We start from the raw sequence: 21,203 nt of genomic DNA, 5'->3' as shown, positions 1-21,203 counted from the left end.
CGGGAGGGTTTTCCGCAGAACGAGCTCCATCTCGGCTTGTGGAGGAGCCCAGCGGCTGGGGCTGAGGCAGGCGAAACGATGCCTCCGTCAGGAGCTCGCTGTGCCGCCGGACCCCACCCCACCCCACCCCACCCCACCCCACCCGACCTCACCCCACCCCCGCAGCCAGCCGGAGTCTTCCTCCTGGTTCCACCGGGCGGCGGAGGCCCCATCCCCACGGCCCCACCCCATACAGCACGCAACATCGCCCTAGCGCCTGTGCTAGCGTCACCGCGCGGGCTCCGCCGCCTGCGATTGGCTGAACGCCGCATAGCGCCATCTCGGCCTACTCCGGGGTGCGCGCCCTCATTGGCTGGAGGCGGCGGCGGCGGCGGCGGCGGGGGGCGGACCCGGCGTGAGGGGCGGGGCGGGCTCGCCTGGAGCCCCGCCCCCCGGTCCCTCAATGGGGCCCGGGGGCCCTGCCGTCCAGCCGCTGAGGCGCGCGGGGACGGGCGGTGTGCCCGTGTCTCCCTGCGGTTACTCTGGTTACTGCGGAAGCGCTGCCGGGGAGGACGTCGCCGCCGCCCGGGAGGGATGCTGGTGTGAGGAGGCCGCTGGGAAGCGCCGCCGCCGCCCTGTGAGGAAAGATCTCTGGAGACCGCAGTTCCCCAGCGGGAAAACCGAGTCGCGGACTGGAAGGTTCGGGGCTGGGAAGTCGGGGGCCGCAGCTGAGGGGAAAGACGCGGAAGTGTGGCCGGGCTTCCTGAAGCCTCAGTCTTGACTCCTTGGGCATCTCTGAGAAGGAAGCCAGAAACTTGCTCTGTGGAGGTGGGCCGGGCAGTGTCGCCGGCTGGGGCTCTTCCTCCGCGCTCGCGCTTTCTCCACGCCGCCGGGGGAGCGCTGTCGGAAGGGGCGAGGCCCAAGATTTCCCCGCGCCTGGATATTTCTGGAAAAATTTCTCTCGTCCCTTTTCTGGCGCTGGTGATTTCACCCTCCGACGAGCCAACATCTAAATCATCCTCCTCACCAGCAGCCACCTCTGGGAAGCCCCCGGGAAAGGGAACAAGGGAGTCCCTGCAGGAGGAGCGTGCCTAATCGGGGGCCACCGTTCTGTGAACCCTGGCGTGTACTCCCGGCCACCTCCCCTCCGCGCCTGGGGTCCCTTTTACTGACTGTCTATGCTTTGGACACTTACTCTGATTTCATTCGACATCCGTGCTCGTGTTTACAGGAGTTTGGCTTTTTGGTCCCATATTTTGGGGAGAACCTCGAATGACCAAAACCTTCCAAGTCAAAAAGCAGCTCCCCACTGACCGGTGCCACCAAAGAAGCCTTGAGCCATGTGGACCTTTCTGGGCATTGCCACTTTCACCTATTTCTATAAGAAGTGCGGGGACTTCATCACCTTGGCCAACAAGGAGCTCTTGCTCTGCGTGCTGGTGTTCCTGTCGCTGGGCCTGGTGCTTTCCTACCGCTGTCGCTACCGAAATGGGGGCCTCCTCGGGCGACAGCAGAGCCAGTCCCATTTCGCAGCCTTCTCGGATATTCTGTCAGCATTGCCCTTCATTGGCGTCTTCTGGGCCAAACCCCCCGCTGGATCCGAAAAGAAAGAGCAGCCAGAGTCTAGGAGGGTAAGTTGGCGTCCTGGTGGGCAAATGAATGGGTGGGTCTCTTTTATTTTTAAATTAGGATTGGGGCCCCCCAAGTTTAAGTTTTCTCCCACTTTAAAACAGCGAAAGGTGTTAGGTGGGAGACTCTGGTATACATTCTCATTTAGCTGGACTTTTTTACAAAGGAGCTCTGAGCACTTCCGTGGCTACATCCTTGACGTTCTGGGGAGTGACTGAAAATCTTGGTATCATTTAGGGTTAGTTGAGCCTCAGATGAAGGTGGAATATTCATTTGATTATGAAAGGTGAAATCAAACGGTCAGATTTCATTTTACAGGAGATCAGAATCACTTTCTGTGATGAAAAAAATAAAGCCATTTTTATTTAAATCCTTGGGTAAGGATTGTATTTATACCTGGGAAGAAGAAACCTGCTGTCGGCAGGTCCACTGCTGAAGTGACAACTGGCTGTGGAAAGTGATGGAACAAATTGAGATCAGGCAAGAGACTACAGAATAGGCCAAGTGAGGGGATGATGGTGGTTTGGGGTTAGCAGAGTCAAAAGGCTCACCATTTTAAAGCTGTGGGCGAAAAACTCTCCTCCACCCATCAGGGGTGTTCCTAAGTCAAAGGACAAGCCTTCAAACACCTGTGATGGGATTAGGCTCTCCGCGTGGAGCAGAGGAGGGAAATGGTAGGAGATGAGGGGGAGAGGTCACTAAGGCCCCATCATTTAGGGCCTATTTACCATGGGAGTTTGAGTGTTTTCCCAAGAGCACTAGAGGCTTTTACACATGGTTGTAACATTTGATTTTAACTTTTTGAAAAGAACATTCTAGTTGCTGAGTGGAGAATGGATTGCAGGGACTGATTGATTACTCAGTAAACAAGGTAAGCAAGGCTTTACTTGTGTTTACTAATCTGTGTGTATTAGTAAGTAAGCACAAGTAAGGCCATGCTTACTTTGCTTACTGGGTAATCCGTCCCTGTCAGGGATTGTCCATTTGATAAGAGGCTTCGATTCTGTAGGAAAGTACTCTTGTGGGGTTGGGAGAGAAACAGATGCCAGCAGACCTAGGAGCAGAATCTGATGAGGTGAAAAAATGTGAAATCTTTTACTACAGACTAGTAAGCAAGCCCTTGCTTACCTTGTTTATTGGATAATCTGCCCCTGAATAGGAGTATCAGAATGGAAGCCAGGGACATCAGACAAGAGACTACAGCATAGGCCAAGTGAAGGGATGATGGTGGTTTGGGGTTAGGTGAATGGTCCACGGAGTAATTTATCCTTCGAGGGTTCTGATCTACATTGAAACCTTGGGCATACTGCTTTATTTCTGTAAGAATCAGTTCCCTGTTCTCAGGTGGGCGCCACCCCAATCTTATAGGTAGTTAGGGAGTTAAATGATTTAATGCTTGCAAAATGCCTGGTCCATAACTGCTTAATAGTAGCTATTAGCATTAGTCTAAAGGTAATGTATATCTGTTAGGAGCCTTTTGAGTAGTCAAAAGGAATTTAGCTGTGTGGTGGGTGTGGATTGGAGGAATGGAAAAGGAGGCAGAGGGAATCCTTAATTCTCAGTTTGAAATCTTTATTGTCTGAGGTGACCTCTGCTCCTCCACATGGCTGAATGCCTCAGGCTGTGTGCTTATTTCCAAACCTGGGAGTTGTTAGACTGTGATCTATTGACTGATAAGCTCCCATTAGTGCTTTCTGTACTGAGCAGGCTCTGAAAGACTTAACTGTCTCCAGAGTTCCCGTTCCAGAATTTTGTGTGTGTGTGTGTGTGTGTTTAACAGGGAAAACTTTGGAAGAAAAATTAATCAAAATTTGCTAAGATGACAAAAGGGGCTTCCCAGAACGGACTAAATACTCTGTTCTGGCCATACTGTTGGGAAGAATAGATTTTATTGTCTTCTCCCCTTGATCAATGACAGAAGGTATTTCTCTAAGAGAAATTATAAAAAATGGAATGGACAAGTTCTCAATCCATTGTAGAGGTAAAAGAAGGCTAGGTGAATATTATTGTTGCTGGGTGCTGTCTAAGTCAATTCTGACTCAGTGACTCCATGTGACAGTAGATTTTACAATCGCAAGAAGGGAGTTAGGGTTAACCTGTCCCTTTATTGCCTATTAAAACCCCATCAAATGACATTTAGTCTTACGTTAATCATTACGTTCAGAGAACTCAGGAAGATGGTTCCTTGCAATTCTGTGTCTCAAATGTTTTCACATTTGTGAATCCGTCCACCAAGAACAAATACTACAAGATGAAATTATTCACTATGGGAGGAAAAAAAAAACAAAACCAGGCATTACTATTCTTGATGTGCATAAATCTCAAAAGAGAACTTTTTCATCTTCTGATCAAAGTTAAAAATTGTCCTATCAACCCAGCCAGTGGTGGGGTTTAATATTTATCCTTGTTTCTGAATTTAAGGACCTGCTGTTTGATCAGACTCTCTTGGAGTATCAGGAGTAAAGGAAGGGATAAATTAAACATGTCTTTAAATGTTAAGAACTAAAACTGTAAATTCCAAGGGGCAATATGAGTTATGTTGTTCTTTTGGAATTTTGTTGAATGATCCTCAATTAATAGATTAATAACCACCATTTGAAAATCTCTTTGTTATAAATAGTAGTGATTTTTAGATTAAGGAACATTTTTGAAGCGAAACTCCAGAAGGAGAAAATGAAGGTGAATAGTAGAAATATCTAAGAGGTGTTGAAATAGTTTGCAAAATGAAGTCAAAGCAGAAGTTAGTTAATAAGTGATTTGTATCTGGTAGGTGCTCAGTATATATTTGAAGAATTGAGTAATTGATGTAAGTCAATTACTGTAAGTCTTTGAAGCCCCTTATAAATGTTTGCTATATTTGGCTTGGTGAGGATTTCCAAATGTCTGTGTGACAGCCGTTTTCTAAATACCATGTTTGGAAAAGAAACAGTTTTATTGAGATGGTATTGTACATTTTTTATTTAACCAACATTTTGATACCACTGATTTGTACATAATATTTGGATTTAAAAATGGAAAGTCCATTTGTTTGGTAATGTTTAAGTTCTAGCTTTTTTCTAAGATGCAAAAGTCCATTGTGTCTATATAGTAGTAGTATGATTTAAGGGTAACAAATGTGGAAACGTAATTCACTTTTTTTTTTAAACAGCGTAAAAAAGGAGTGAATATTTCAGAAACAACCTTAACAGGAGCAGCAATAACTTCTCAAAATGATCCTGAAATTATCATCGTGGGATCTGGCGTACTTGGCTCTGCTTTGGCAGCAGTGCTTTCCAGAGATGGAAGAAAGGTGACAGTAATTGAGAGAGATTTAAAAGAGCCTGACAGGATAGTTGGAGAATTTCTGCAGCCAGGTGGCTATCAAGTCCTTAAAGACCTTGGTCTTCAAGGTAGGTTCATATTGATTTCAGGAGAGTTATGTGGTATAAACTCTTTAGACTCTTATGACCAGCAAAAAGATATTCCGTTTTATTTTTATTTATAAATGAATTTATGAATCTAGAGCTCAGAGGAGTGGTTTGGGCTGGCTGGAGTTACAAATTTAGAAGATGTCAGCATATTAGTAGTATTCAAAAGCCATGGCAGTGATCAAGACCAGCTAAGGAGAGAGAGTATAGGGAGAAGAAAGCAAGTCCTGGGAAACGCTGATATTTAAAGGTTGGGTAGCAGAAGAAAAGCCCTCAAAAGAGACTCAGAAGGAACTGGCAGAATGGCAGAAGAAAGCCAGAAGTGTTGGGTGTTACTTAATCTAAGGGGAATGTTTCAGTAGGAGGGAAAGGGGTATGTATCAAGAAGGGAAAGGACAGCCGTATCATGGATTTGCTAATGAAACGTCAGGTGAGATGAGTATAGAAAAAGGACCATTGGATTTGGCAATTTGGAGGTTATTGGTGACACTGAAAAAGTGTTTCAGTGGAGTTATGGAGGCAAGACCTAGAAAAAAGTAAAAAAACAAAAACAAAAACCAAATCATTTGCTGTTGAGTCCACTCTGACTCATATAGACCCTACAGAGAGAAGTAAGTGGGAGATAAAAATTTTGAGACTAGAGACTACTCTTGATTTTTTTTTTTTGATAGAAAACATTAAGTATGGCAGGGACGAGATGGGGATGTGAGGACAGAAAAGGAGCATTTTGATACTAGCTTGAGGATGATACAGTAGAGAGGGAGAAACTGATGATGCAAGAGTGGGAGGAGGTGACCAAAGGTGTGAAATTCATTTAACGAATATTTATTAAGCATTGCACAAATGGTAGGTACTGCTCTGGATGCTGAGGCTGTGGTGGTGAACAAAACAGACCAAAATTACAGCCCTCATGGAGTATACATTCTAGTGTATGGGGGGTGATAAAAGATGCTAAATAAGTATATGTTAGTGATAACAGCTTTAGCAAAAAGTCAGAAAAGGGGGGGATAGGGAGTTGGGTGTAATTTTAAATAGAGTGGTTGAGGAAGACCTCATTGAGAAAATGACTTTGGAGTAAAGGAGTGAAGAAGGTGAGGGAGCAAGCCCTTGGGGATATCTGAAGGAAAAGAATTCCAGGCAGAGGGAGCATCTAGTGGAAAAGTCCTGTGGGAGGAGCAAGCCTGCTTTGTTTGAAGAAGGAGGAAGGAGGATAGTGTTGACTGGAGTTGGGTGAGTGAGAGGGAGAGCAGTTTAAGAGGTCAAATAGCTAATGGAAGACTGGATTCCATAGAGCTTTGTAGCTACTATAAAAATTGGCTTTTAGTCCAAAGGCAGGCCAATGGACAATTTAAAAAAAAAAAGGGGAGTTATATACTTGCATTATAAAAGTATGATTTAAAAGTATTGTTTTTATGTGGAGAAGAGAATAGATAGTAAGGTGGCAAGGTCAGAAGCAAGGGAGACCCATCAAGGGAGACCCATTAGGAGCTTGGAACATGGTAATCGCAGTAGAGTTGTGGGAAGTGGTCGCATTCTGGGGGAGCCAGTACTGCTTGCTGATGGATCAGATGTTAGGTATGAGAGAAGAGAGGAAGCATAATATTTAAATGAGACTAGCAGACACAGTCAAGAAGAAATCCAAGACTGAACTCTGTAATGTACAGAGATCAGTACGGAACTGAGGAGGAGCCTTCAGCGAGGAAGAGGAAAGCAAAGGATCACAGGGTCATGGGAGCGAAGTGAAGAGAGTGCTTTCCAGCCACGTCCAGCACTACTGAGAGGTTGAGTAAGATTGACTGCTGATTACTGAGAGGTTGAGTAAGATTGACTGCTGATTCTAACGGTGTGGAAGTCAAGTGGAGCAGCAGGAACAAAAGCTTGTTTGGAGTCATAGCACTTGAGGAGCTTTGCTTTAAAGAACGTACGGAAATGTGGTAACTGGAGGTGAATGTGGGGTCAAGAAGTGTGTTGCTTTCTTAAAAATAAACATTAGGAAATAATCCTACCCTTTCTGTTTGGATTGGGAAGTCTACTTTTCATATATTCGTTCTTTATCAGCTTTTTAAAAGAGTTTCCATTCAGTTTTTACTTTATTCTCTTTTGCCAGTACCACACATATTCATATTTTGAAAAATGATGATAAGGACCAAATGTTTTCCTGTGTCCTTATGGATAGAACAGGTTTACTCAGTAGAGGATTGTGGCTTTATTTCACATCGCATTTTTTTCCTTGTTTTTTTGAGGTAATGTGGAATTACAGACCTGAAGTAGTTTCATGTATGGTTATCTTTATTACAGATTTGCTAAGACTGCCATTGTTCGCCAGAGCATTAAGATTTCTGGTATAGCTATGTTAATTGTCCAGTTCTCCAAATGGTATTATAATTTCATGAAGGCAGGGACTCATTTTTTATACCATTGTATCCTTCTTGGCACCTAGGATAATTATGGACGTATAAAAAAAATTGATTCTTTTAAACCAAATTGATTTGCAGATACAGTGGGAGGCCTTGATGCCCAGGTTGTAAACGGCTACGTAATTCATGATCAAGAAAGCAAATCAGAAGTTGAAATTCCCTTCCCTCTGTCAGAAAACAACCAAGTGCTGAGTGGAAGAGCTTTCCATCACGGAAGATTCATCATGAGTCTCCGGAAAGCAGCTATGGCTGAACCCAAGTAAGACCACAGCTTCAAATGTACAGTGTTAAATAATTAATGCATTTAAATTTGGCTTCTGTATAGATGCTGTTTTATAAATTTTCCTAAGTTTTGAGTATGGGCTAGTATATAAGTAATACATTAAAATAAATGATATGTTAGAATGGAGTACTAGATCTTTGTTGCCTTTAACAATATCACATAGCGAATTTCCTTTCGAATGACATAGAGGTATAGAGAATTTTTCTTTGACTACTTAAATTTTGTGGTGGAATTTAGAGGATACAGTTGTTGTAACTAATGAGTAAGTTGGTGTGTGCTATTTGGGAGCTTGGGGTTGTAGTTATGATACCTGCTACTGAAAGTCAGGTCAGGACTGCAAGAGATAGTCCCTGTCCCATCGTACTAAGAATAAGAATCTAGTCTGACAGGACTGGTTTCTTCTCTCGATTACGAACTTGTGTTTGCCTCTCACCTTTAAATACTATAACTGAGAAGGTTTTAGATAGGAGAACCCTCGTGTGATTGACGTAGTCTTAAGTGTTGACAAAGCAAGTGAAGAGATAATTATCCTTAGGACTGAAAGGACTTGATATCCATGGAAGTAGAATACTTCCATTGTAGAAAAATTGAAAAACACATCAAAATATAAAGAAGATTGTAGAAATTATCCCACGATTCTTGTTAACAGAATAATTAGTTAAAAATTTGGTAAATAAAACTTCATTTTTTTCCCTTTTGTGTATGAAAGGTGCCTGGGTATATAAAACCTCTCTCTGTGTATATTATTGCCTAATCAATTCAGATGAAAATCTGTTTTTAAAAATACTTTTCTTTGTTATTAGTAATATGTATTTATTGTTAATAAGTTAGAAAATAAAAACCACACAATTCTAAAGCCCACTAATGATGCTTTTCTCTGTCATTTCAGACCTTTTTATATGCACATCTGTGTATGCACAAATACGTGCAATAGATAGCATTTTTTGGAGCTTGATTTTTGTAGTTTCATAGTATTCCATGTTGTGGATGACCTACAATTTATTTATTGAAATACAATTTATTTGTTAGACATGACACTGTTTCTACTTTTTGGACTATTAATAAAATAATGTTGCATCGAACATCCCAGTATGTGAAAGTTGACACCATCTCTATAAGTAGAATTGTTGGCTAATAGCTTCCCAAGCTGATTGAAGGAGGTAGAATAGTATAGTAGCAGTGTATGTCATTTACAAGTTTTATAACCTTCTAGCCAGTTATTTTGTGTCTGTGTGTTCTTCTCTGACGAATGGGAATAATACATCTACCCAGAAAGGTTGTAAGAAGTTCATGAGATAATACAGGTAAAGAGCTTAGTGTTTGTTGTCTGGCATCTGGTTTAAGCAGGCAAAAATTGTACTGTTATCATTATTATGAAGAATTTTACAGGTTACTCCCTGTGGTGATCAAAATAAAATGCCCTTTTTTTCCCCTGAATTCTTGCCAACACTTAGTCTTACTTTATTTTAAAACTTGCCAGTTTGCTAGGCATTAGTGGGTAGTTTTGGTTTTAATACATATTTTATCATTAGTAGACTCGACGGCACTGGGTTGGGTTAGCGAAGTTGTAAATTTTTCCAAATGTTTTACAGACATTTGTGTTTTTTCCTTTGTCAATGGCCTTTGTCCAGTTTTTATAAGTTAATTTTAACTGAAATTATACAAGAGTAGAAAATCATTAGGATAATTAAATTTTAAATGATAAAACAGTATGCTTTTATTTGTAAATTTTAGTAGTATTTGCAAAATTATCTGTGGTACATGGGTAAACTAAAAAAAATAAGGACTTTGTCATATCTAATTTAAATTGCTCACGTGTGCTATGATAGAAATTTATTTATCCTTTAGTGCAAAGTTTATTGAAGGCATTGTACTCCAGTTACTAGAGGAAGATGATGTTGTGATGGGAGTTCAGTACAGGGATAAAGAAACTGGAGCCATCAAGGTAAAATTTATCAAAAATACCTCTTCCCAGAGATTTTTGTTTCCTTCTACCCCCTTATAAAAAAAGTAGGCTCATCAATTTATTATTTGTCAAATGGACTGATGAATATCAGGATCATAACACATTGCTCTTCAGAGCACCTCAAGATGCTATACAAATACATTTTTAAATAAACATCACTATGTTAACATTATTAGAAATGGAAATGAGAGAATTTCTCTTTGGGGTGATGGTTACATTTTGGAAATAGACAGTGATAATAGTTGCACAGCACTGTGAGTGTGATTAATGCCACTGGATTGTACAATTGAAAACGGTTTAAATGGCAACTTTTATGTTGTGTATATTTTACCACAGTTTAAAAAAGTACCTAATCAAAAATATGTGGGGAGACATCATATATACACAACTTAACTGAAATGAGAAACGTACACCAATAGAGAAGCAGAGGGGAACTGCATGGGGAGAAAAGGAAGAATTCAACATAAAAGAAATGATTACGTTAAAACAAACAATTGTTTAAATCAGAAGGGCAAAAGGTAGGAGGATCTTTGAGGAAATGGCAAACTAAAATAGTTCCCAGTATTTGCTCACGTTGGCCTGACAAAAAGAGAAGAGAACCAAGGGCTAATCTGTTGATTTTTCTGGGCTGTTCCGTATTGTATTTTAATGAGGGAGATTTCTCTGCTCATAGTATAGTAATATAAACATATACACCCATGTGTACAAAAATTCTTCTAAGCCCTAGCCACTGGCTGAAAGCACTATATGAAGTTAGAAAATTCTACGATAAAAGAATCTGGCTCGTCCTTGGAATTTATAATGAGATTCAGCTGTCTGTTGTCCAGGCTTGTCCTGTAGTTGTTTCCCTTCCTGCTCTTCAAGTGGAGAGTAATCTTAGATGGTTTGAATGGTAGAGTAGGAAGGAAGGCAATCTTCAGGGACTCAGAGAAGTGTCTCTAACGATTGGTGCTACCTTAACTTAAGCTCCACATGTCAGCTGAGTAAGTTTCCAGTATGTGCTCATGTTGACCTGACAAGAAAAGGGCCTAGGGCTAATCTGCTGATTTTGCTGGGCTGCAGCGTTATCTCCAAATACTTTCGATAATGTTACCACGCACATATTTCAATTTGTTCATACACAATTTTAAAGAGGAGTTCTGTTGCTGTGTATTTCTAACCTTTTATCGAGTATTCTTTATTTCTGTCACAGGAACTCCATGCTCCATTGACTGTTGTTGCAGATGGGCTTTTCTCCAAGTTCAGGAAAAACCTGATCTCCAATCAAGTTTCTGTTTCATCTCATTTTGTTGGTTTTCTTATGAAGGTACTGTAGGAGTGTGATTGTAGAAAAATAAAAGCAACAGGAAATTTGAAAATTACTAAAATACTTTTTTTCTCCCCTCTTATAAAAAATTTTTTTTTTTTTTTTAGAATGCACCACAATTTAAAGCAAATCATGCTGAGCTTGTCTTGGCTAATCCAAGTCCAGTTCTCATCTATCAGATTTCATCCAGTGAAACCCGAGTACTTGTGGACATTCGAGGAGAAACGCCAAGGAATTTAAGAGAATACATAACTGAAAAAATCTATCCACAAATTCCTGGTAAGAAATAGGATTTCACTCCCACCGCAATGTACAGTCTGAAAGCAGCTCTCACAGAAAACTCTCCTTCATCTCCGGTTCCTGCTAAGGCAGTATCTAAAATAGGCCAGAGAGAAGGGTGGCAGGTGAAAAATGCATCCAGTCATTCAGATACGCTGGAGCTGAACTGTTTAGGCTAGTACAGGGAAGGAAAAAAAAAAAATTCCAAGTTAAAAAAATACAACTTCAATATATTTTTGTTATGTTAATAATGAAGTTTTCAGTCATTATTAATTTGGCATATATAGTAATAAGAAAATCTTGAAGGCAATCTTAGGTCTCTGAATTCTTGAAATATCTCTTATACTTAACTGTATTTATGCTTGGTTTTTGAAATAATGGTAGCTACCATTTGTTGAATGTCTACTACTTAAGAGGTGTTTTAGAAACATAATCTATACAACCACTGTATGAAGTAGGTGGCATCACTATCCCCATTTCACAGAGGATGGAACTAAGGGTTTAGAGAGGTTACTTAGCTTCTCCAAGGGTAAAAACTATTAGTGACAGCAGAGCCAATGTTGAACCCAGGTCTCTTTGCCCTCATAACAGGAGTGCTTAGAGGGACCTTTGAGATCATTTTAGTTTTGAGTTGAATACAGAAAGGCTTCATGAGATTTCAAAGATCTTTGTAAAGACGCTCATAAAAATGACCGTTTTACAATCCAAAGTTTTCATGATACTCGCTTTTTTTGAGAATGGGAAGATAAAGGGAAGAATGTAAGAAATTGTTGAGAATTTTGATAAAATCGGAGCGAAACTTTGTTTGCTAATTATGACATGGTTGTAATTACAGGAAACTATTCTTGGTATGCTGTATATTTTGTTTAAATATTATGGTTTTTTCATGTTAGTTTTTAGACCAAGCGAAACCACTCTGTTTAGTAACTAACAGGGCATTAACAGAAATGAAGTGAAATGAAGGTATATGTGGACCAACTTAGATTTTCAATAATGACATTTTCAACATATATTAAAATATTTCAAAATATTTTCATTTAGTTAAGTCACTTTGAAGCTTGCAGTTGAAAAAACAAAGGTTATGCATATTTAGGAAAAGGATTGTCAAATTATCTGATATTTTTCGCATTTTTGTCTCCTTTTACTGTAGACGTGGTGTTTTCTCCAATTGAACAGTTAATTGGAGCAGCATGCCCTGAAATCACATGGGGAGGTCATTTGTCGGTCTATGTTAAGATTAGTTGGGTCACTGAGATTCTGTTCCTTTTATGGAATAGTTGCTGACATAGGGATTCTGCTCCTACGTTCCCCTGTGATACTGGGAGCTGTATGAAAAGTTCATTTCTATACAGGTAGAATCTGAAAACTCTGAAACTGGAAAGTATCTTAGAGATGAGCTAATCAGACCTTTTCATTTTTGAAGGAAACTGAAGCTCAGAGAGGTAGACCTGGCCTGTTGCTCTACATTTAATTCTTTTCTAGTGTGTACACCCTTCTGTGAGTTGGTAGTGTATTTCCTCTGATATTAGCAGAGCATGGGTGTGATGATGAATTAACTATTAAACATGATGACTATTACAGTTAACATTTGGGAAAGAGGTGGGTGGTTTTCTTCCATCTCATTTTGTCTGAATTTGCCTCACTCTGTTGTGAAGTTTTTTTTGTTCAGCTCTATGTCTGTTTACATTAATTTTCTCTTAGAGAAAATTATTCCTTAATATTAATGAAAAACTAAGTTGTATGAAAAAAGGCTTAACAGTAAAATAATTAGTTCTTATTTTAAAAATGTATATGTAACAACCATAATGGATATATCATAGATATTTGTACTTGATAAGAAAAGATAATTTGAAACTGAAATGTTATAAACTGTTTATTCGGGGGGCTGGGGTTTATTGCAGATCACCTCAAAGAACCATTCCTAGAAGCCATTCAGAATTCTCGATTGAGGGTCATGCCAGCAAGCTTCCTTCCTTCTTCACCAGTCAACAAACGAGGTATCATTTTATCGGACTTGACTTTTATAAAGGAGTCACTAAATGACACATATTTGATTAAATGTATACTGCAGGGAATTACGTGGGACAGAGAACTGGTTGCTGTACATTAGCACTAGTATATTGAAAAGTTTTAAACAAGGTAGTAACGTGATTAGATTTGTTTTAGAAATCTCACTAACATCGTTTTGGATGGTTTGGAGGAAAATGGGGGAGGCCATTTGATTACTCCATGTGAATGGTGAGAAAGGCCTGATCTAGGGTTATGGCAATAAAAATGGGAGGTCGGAAGTGTATTTGGGCAATAAATGGGAGGTAGAATGCATTAAACTCAGTGATTAGTTGGATATTGTAGAACAGGGGAGTGAGGCCTCTTGATTGATTCTAGTTTTCAGGCTTAGATGAATGGTGTTTGGACAGTTTTGTCAGCCATTTGCTGATGTAAGAAATACAGAACAAACAGTATAAGTTTTAAAGAAGTGGGGGAGAGGTGATGGTTTCACTTTTGGAAATACTTAGTATGAAGTGCTGCTAGGGCATTTGGAGCTCAGAAGAAAGGTTGGAACGGGAGCTGTAGATAAACTCTGGTTCTTGACTGTAAAGAGACTGTAGTCTGCTATGGAAACACATGGACAGTAAACTATAAACTATATTCACATAAACTATAATGCAAAGCAGAATGAAGCAAATGCCAAGTCAATGTAAACAATATGCTGTGGGAACATATTCTAATTGCTGGGAATGAGACTGTTCCATGGAGAAGGAAGAATAAAAGCTGGGCACCATTTGTGCCTTTTTAATGAAGGCATTAGAGTAATACAAAAAAATCTGAATTAACATTTAGAAGCTACCTATAAAGCCAAAAACTATGAACATCACAGAAGAAAAAATAGGTTCAATGCTAGAGGCCCTAATACATAGCCTTAATAGGATATAAACCATAACTAACAATACACAAACACTGGAATATAAGCTAGATAACTGGAATCTTCTAAATTAAACACTTAACGTTCATCAAAAGACTTCACAAAAAGGGTAAAAAGAGAACCTACAGAGTGGGAAAAAATTTCTGGCTACGACACATCTGACAAAGGTGTAATTTCTAAAATCTACAGGAAAATCTAGCATCTCTACAACAAAAAGAACAATAATTAAAAAATGGGCAAAGTATATGAACAGACACCTCACCAAAGAAGACATTCAAGCAACTAACAGGCACAAGAGGAAGTGCTTGTGATCACTAGCCATTAGAAATGCAGATAAAAATCACAGTGAGATACCATCTCACCCTGACATAACTGGCACGAATCAAAAAAACAAAACAGCACATTTTGGAGAGGCTGTGGGAAGATTGGAACTCTTCTGCATTGCTGGTGGGAATGTAAAATGGTAACAACCATTTTGGAAAACAATATGGTGCTTCCTTAAAAAGCTAGAAATAGAAATACCATATGATCCAGCAGTCTCACTCCTAGGAACATATCCTAGAGGAGAGCCATCACACGAGTAGACATATGCACACCCATGCTCACTGCAGCATTGTCCACAATAGCAAGCAGATGGAAACAACCTAAGTGCCCATCAACAGATGACAGGATAAACAAAGTGGGGTGCATACACAGGATGGAATAAAGAGCAGTGATGAATCTGGCAGTGAATGTTGCTGTGAAGTGCGGAGACATCTTGGTTTTTTTTCTCTTGTAGAAGTCTTGCTTTTTATGCTTGATGCCCGTCGTCTTTTTGCCTATATCATTTCAACAGATGCCTTATAACTGTTTGGACATGGTGTGACTTAACATTAGCGTCGCATGTGAGTTTCATGAGGGTAGAGACCATTCCCTTGTTCTCACTGTATCTCCAGTCCCTGCCACATATTAGGTGCTCAACAGATACTTGTTGATTGAATCAACTCTTGAATTTTTGGCTTAACAAAATTTTGTCATTTTTTCCCTTATATTTCCACATGCTTTTTAGCTCCTAGCTCCTATCGGTAACTTTTATAGTCTCTTTTTTTTCTCAAAGGATGCTTCAGGAGGTGATAATTTTAATCCTTTCTTTATAGGTGTTCTTCTTTTGGGAGATGCATATAACATGAGGCATCCTCTTACTGGTGGAGGAATGACTGTTGTTTTTAACGATATAAAACTATGGAGGAAACTGCTAAAGGGCATCCCTGATCTTTATGACGATGCAGCTATTCTCCAGGTAAGATATTAAATTACACTTTGACAAAAATGTCTCCAACTATGTTTCTTTCTGGGGCTGAAAGGAATGGGGTTTTGATGGAGAGATCTGTACTTGGGAGCCTGATGCTTAGTCATGGTTCTTAGGCAGTCCTGTTCAGGGTTAAAGACCCCGACTTGCAGCCTGGGCATCTACAGAGTTGCTGAATTTCTCTATTAGAACTTTGTGGGTGATACTGGATTCCTGGGTCACTTTGCTCATCAGAATTGTGAATCTGGCTTCAGAGTCACATAACCCATTGCTCTGGAGATTTTTTTTTTTTTTTTGAAAATGATAAAACAGATACACTTGCATTACTTGTAGGAAGGGCTCCGGATAAGGATCAGTTTGAGGGGATTATAAACATCAGTTCATACTTTTTTTTTCCTCACTTACCATATTATATGTGATTTTTCTTTTTAAGGCCAAAAAATCATTCTATTGGACAAGAAAAAAGTCTCATTCCTTTGTTGTCAATATCCTTGCCCAGGCTCTTTATGAATTATTTTCTGGCACAGATGGTAAGTACAGATATTTCTAATGAACTCTACTAAATGTCAGATTTTTAGCACAGGAAGAGAGCTTCATTACAAAAAAGTCTGTCATTAGGTCAAACATATTACCTGAGTTTGCTGACTCCCAAGTTAGTGACCTTTTTTTTAACTTCATCCTTGAGCAAGACTTTTAGCTTCTAAATGTCCCATATCCACCATTTTGTCTGGAATGTCTGTTTTCTTTCCTCAGATAACATTAATAGTAATAGCTCAGTAACGTATTCATTGTTAATTCCTCTGGGCCAAACCAGGTCATGCATATCCCCAAATGCACAAGATTGTGATGGAGGCTCTTCTGGCCATGTATTAAAGGCAACACAGTTGTCAGTCTTTTTCTGAACGTTAGTTTCAGTCTGTTTTCAATGTATTTCATACAATGAACGAGCTTCGAGTCTAGCTTCTCCCCTCTGAAAATGTCCAAGCAGCAGAATGCATCCACCCTTTACTCGTTTGAAATATTTGAGTTCTTCGTTTCTCTATTACAGTGGGGCGATGGTCAAAGTATATGCTCAGGCAAATGTGACTTCGCAGAAGCACCGTTAGAAATGGAGGAAAAGGCAGTTCTGTCCCTTCCCAACCACAGCAGTGTATGAAGCAGCTCACTGTAGGTTCATGAAATTCCAAAAATCAGACCCGTTGCCATCCAGTCGATTTTAACTCCTAGTCATCCTAGAGGACAGAGTAGAACTGCCCCATAGAGTTTCTAAGACTGTAACCTTTTTTTTTTTCTTGTGCTTTAGACGAAGGTTACAGAACAAACTCATTTCTCATCAGTTAGTACACACATTGTTCTATGACACTGATTATAAACCCCACGACATGCCAACACTCTCCCTTCTCAACCCTGGGTTCGCTATTACCGGCTTTCCTGTTCCTCCTGCCTTCCAGTCCCTGCCCCAGGGCTGGTGCACCACTTTAGTCTTGTTTAGTTCCATGGGTCTGTTCAATCTTTGGCTGAAGGGTGAACCTCAGGAGTGACCTCATTACTGAGCTGAAAGAGTATCCGAGGGCCATATTGTCTGTCAGGCCAGCAAGTCTGGTCTTCCTTTTTGAGTTAGAATTTTGCTCTACATTTTTCTCCAGCTCTGTCTGGGACCCTCTGTTGTGATCCCTGTCAGAGCAGTCAGTGGTGGTAGCCAGGCATCATCTTGTACTGGACTCAGTCCTGTGGAGGCCATGGTAGATGTGGTCCATTAGTCCTTTGCACTGATCTTTCCCTTGTATCCTTAGTTTTCTTCATTCTTCCCTTGCTCCAAGACTGTGACCTTTACACAAGCAGACTGCCACGTCTGTCTTCCATGGAGCGGCTGGTGGATTCAAACCACCAACCTTTCAGTTAGCAGCTGAGTGCTTAATCACTGCACCACCAAGACTCCTAAAACTAAATATAACTCAAATCTGATTAGTGTATTTGCAACTAAGCTATTTGTATAACCTGACCAAGGCCCTAGTGACTAGTGCTTTAGTCATCTGCTTCCACAGCATGATGCAGTACAACAGCTTTCCGTAGCCACCACTCTTGCTGAAAGAAAAAAACACCTCATTGATAGTGCTTTGTCAAGCAAATCTCTTCCTAATTGGCATGGAAGTTAAAATGGCTGCTTGGAGAAGTGAAAAAGAACTGAGCTTTGAGTTTTTCTAAGCCTGTCAGGAGTTCTTGCATTATGAATTTGAATCTGCCAACAAAACATTGAAAAAAGTTATGGAAGATTGGAGGAGGGAAGAACTTTATTAAAGTTTGCTTACTGAATCCTGTATCTGTCCTAAAGAAAAATCTAGGTGTACCTAAAAAAAAACATTGATTCTAAACTATTAAAAAGGTTATATTGATGGATTATACTATGTTGTGAGAATTTAATGAATTACTTTGGTAGGTATTGAACATACTATACAGACATACCAAAACAAAAGCCACCCCATTGCCATCGAGTTGATTCCAACTCACAGTGACCCTATAGGCAGAGTAGAGCTGTCCCATAGGGTTTCCAAAGGAGTGGCTGGTGGTTTTGAACTGCCGACCTTTTTAGCAGCCAAGCTCTTAACCACTGCCCCACCAGGGCTCCACACAGACATAAGGTAGTATTATTTATTACTATTCACAGCCAATCTTTTTATTTGATAATTTACTGCTCAATTAGAGGTATGAGTTGGGCATCTTAAGACTGGGAATGTGGTTTCTAGGATTGTGTTATACAACAAAAAAGTTGACAAAGTATTTTGCATCATATAATGAATTTAGAACATAAGGAAATAGCTTTTAAACGGTTCTGAGACCGAAATGTTTGGTATATTAATTTATATATTAACAGAAAAGAATTCATACTTATATTGCTATCCATAATGTTGACTGTAGAATTTAAAAGAAATCATGGATTGTTGAAATTCCAGGACTCGGGTTTTTTTTAAATTACATATAAGATTTGCTATTTGTTGTATCATTAATTTTTCTGACATATCATTAGTGCTTTTACATAAACGTGCCAAAATTTTGGTTGCAAATAATTTTTAAATTTTATTTTAGATTCCCTGCATCAGCTAAGAAAAGCCTGTTTTTTTTATTTCAAACTTGGTGGAGAATGTGTTGCTGGTCCTGTTGGGCTGCTTTCTGTGTAAGTTCTCTAGGTGGCACAGAGAAACAACTATGCCAGATTTTCTTGGGACATTTCAGTGTATGATTTATTGTAAATCTTTTCTTCCTTAGACATTTGGTCATTGTATTATTCATTAGCATGTCATTCACAAGGTAGCCCAGAGAAATGAATACAGGCAACATTTAATTCTGTGTTTTACTTCTGGGAACAGCATTGATTAGAAGTGGGGGTAGAAGAGACTAACTGCCCGTGGATCTGTCCATGCGGTCTGATGTTGTGGGAGCCATGGATAATTGAGAACTTTGTATTTAAATATTAATTTGATAGAAGCACAGGGACTCAGGAAACTCAGTCATAGTTTTGATGGTGCAGACATATGTGGAACTATTTCTTGAGAAGTCTGCAAAGTGAAATTCTTTGTTTTTTCTCATTCACTTATAATCTGAATGTAAGTATTGTCATCTTTTGAAAAACCTAGACTCCCATAGGCCAGGCCATCCAGTGCTTCAGACTGGGATTTCAAAATGATTGAAAGAAACTAGCTCAAAGCCTGAGACTGGTGTAAACTAGAGTAGGAGGAGTTACTGAAAGGGGAGATACATTCTAAGTGTTTCTTGTAAAAAAATTATTTGTGCCTGCCATCAAATTTAGCAGGGAGACACAAGCTTGTGTAAGTTCTCCAAAATGTAGACTTTTGTGTTAGCTTTATAGATGATGCTTAATTGGTGACTTTGATATTAAAAACCAAAACACCAAAGCATTTGCTGTCAGGTTGATTCTGATCGTGGCAACCCTGTATGGGTCAGAGTAGAACTGTGCTCCATAGCATTTCCAGTGGCTGATTTTTCAGAAGTAGATCACCAGGCCTTTGTTCCAGGGGTGCCTCTAGGTAAACGTGAACCTCCATCCTTTTGTTTAGCATTGAGCATGTTAATCATTTGCATCATGCAGGCACTCCCACCTTTTATATTAGCTGATTCAGAACTGCTGTCTTTTTATGAGCAAATTTTAATTTCTGGGTTTTACCAATGTATTTTTCTTTTTTTTTAATTGCAGATTGTCTCCTAACCCACTAATCTTAATTGGACACTTCTTTGCTGTTGCAGTCTATGCCATATATTTTTGCTTTAAAGCAGAACCTTGGATTTCAAAACCCCGAGCCTTTTTTAGTAGTGGTGCTGTTTTGTACAAAGCCTGTTGTGTAATAGTTCCTCTTATTTACTCAGAAATGAAGTACTTGGTTCGTGAGGCTTAAAGGAGAGCCATTTGTGAATGAATATTTGGAACTCACCAAGTCTTAAGAGACTTTTGGAAGTGGATGTATATAGCGTATACTATATTCCTTCTAAAGTGAAACTCTTGGATCAAGATTAGAATTTGTTTTTGAAGTTATTTGTATATAAACATGTAAATATATCCTTTAATTTGCAACTTAAAATGAAGGGTAAAATAAGTTAGATATTTAAAAGAAATGACTGTTACCATAAATTAGCACGAATACTAAGGAATTAGTTTTTCTTCTGCATTCACTATTTGGGACGCGTCATTATGGGACATGCAAATAAAACGCAGAGCGAACTCACTTGTGCTTTTTGTTTCTTGTTGTGGATTTCTTTATATAGCTTCATGATAATGGTAAAGAAAATCGTAAAGAATACCCAAAACATCTTTCTTGTTTTTATCCAACTTGTTGATGTCCAAATTACCAACAGTACAATGGCTGCTCCCTGTTCAGAATAATTTTCATGCAGAAGGTATACTCTCCTGGCTGCTGGGGAAGGAAAGAAGAGGCTGGAAGGAGCAGCTGAAGTTAGGGAATCCTATAGAGGGATACTGGGAATTCCCCAGGGTATCTGGGATTGGAAATAGACCGTGAGCCTCAGACACCACTAAATGTTTCTGTGGCACGTGGTCGTTACATCTGCCTACATGTGTCTGCCAGCCTGCTAGCTGTTGTTGTTGGGCTCACTGTGCTACCAGGTTCATCTCTCACCTTCCAAACATGACTTTTTACAGGGTGAATATATAGTTTTTGAAACATAAGCAGAAAGCAGCAGGACAACTTTGGGTATTGGCAGTATTATTTTGCTAAAAATTGGGAGTTGCACAAAAAGTTCTCTTGAACATAAAACTAAATGGATTTATACATAACAATTCAGCATTTATAACAGGCAGTACAAAAATGTGTTCTGCATCTACATAATATAAATTGCATATAATACCATGATTTAAACAATATTAATTATATTAACTAGTGCTGTGAGATACATCTTACTCAGAATGTCTGATGTTTCCCCCAATAAAAGGAAAAAAGCAGTTATATGAGCAGTTGTGTTTCTTTTCATTTCCAAATTCATTTTAGTGATGGTGGGAAGGTTTAAGGACAATCTTTTCACTGAAGATGTAGAAGAAGAAAAACGTTACAGCACTGTTCTGAACTCATCAAAAATGAAATTAGGCACGTGTGCTTCAGCTACCTACAAAATGAAATAGAAGAGTTAAGTTATTCAGTGTTACAGAATTCAGAACAAACTAAAAGATTTCCACGAGTTTCTCCTATTTATGGGACCTT

General features: G+C 39.5%; 2 protein-coding genes across 2 annotated transcripts in view; one reads left to right on the top strand and one right to left on the bottom strand.

The window, feature by feature from the left end:
• The first annotated feature begins 1,318 nt into the window (after positions 1 to 1,318).
• On the top strand, positions 1,319 to 20,213 carry SQLE (squalene epoxidase). The gene is made up of 11 exons (XM_049854344.1): positions 1,319 to 1,610; positions 4,757 to 4,997; positions 7,511 to 7,691; positions 9,564 to 9,660; positions 10,874 to 10,987; positions 11,095 to 11,266; positions 13,168 to 13,263; positions 15,326 to 15,468; positions 15,911 to 16,007; positions 18,562 to 18,649; positions 19,688 to 20,213. Exons 1-11 carry the CDS (start codon positions 1,320 to 1,322, stop codon positions 19,884 to 19,886), a joined length of 1,719 nt encoding a protein of 572 aa, XP_049710301.1. The 5' UTR covers position 1,319; the 3' UTR covers positions 19,887 to 20,213.
• The window catches only part of WASHC5 (WASH complex subunit 5), a 66,765-nt gene continuing 64,344 nt past the window's right edge, over positions 18,783 to 21,203 (bottom strand). The window contains exon 29 of the mRNA XM_049854336.1: positions 18,783 to 21,108. Within this exon, the coding sequence (XP_049710293.1) occupies positions 21,052 to 21,108 (57 nt within the window). The 3' untranslated portion in view covers positions 18,783 to 21,051. The remainder of the gene's footprint in view (positions 21,109 to 21,203) is intronic.

Source organism: Elephas maximus, chromosome 15, assembly GCF_024166365.1.
Source record: "Elephas maximus indicus isolate mEleMax1 chromosome 15, mEleMax1 primary haplotype, whole genome shotgun sequence".
Taxonomy (NCBI): domain Eukaryota; kingdom Metazoa; phylum Chordata; class Mammalia; order Proboscidea; family Elephantidae; genus Elephas; species Elephas maximus.
Note: the sequence above shows the minus strand (reverse complement) of the source record. Positions and strands in the feature narration are given on the sequence as shown.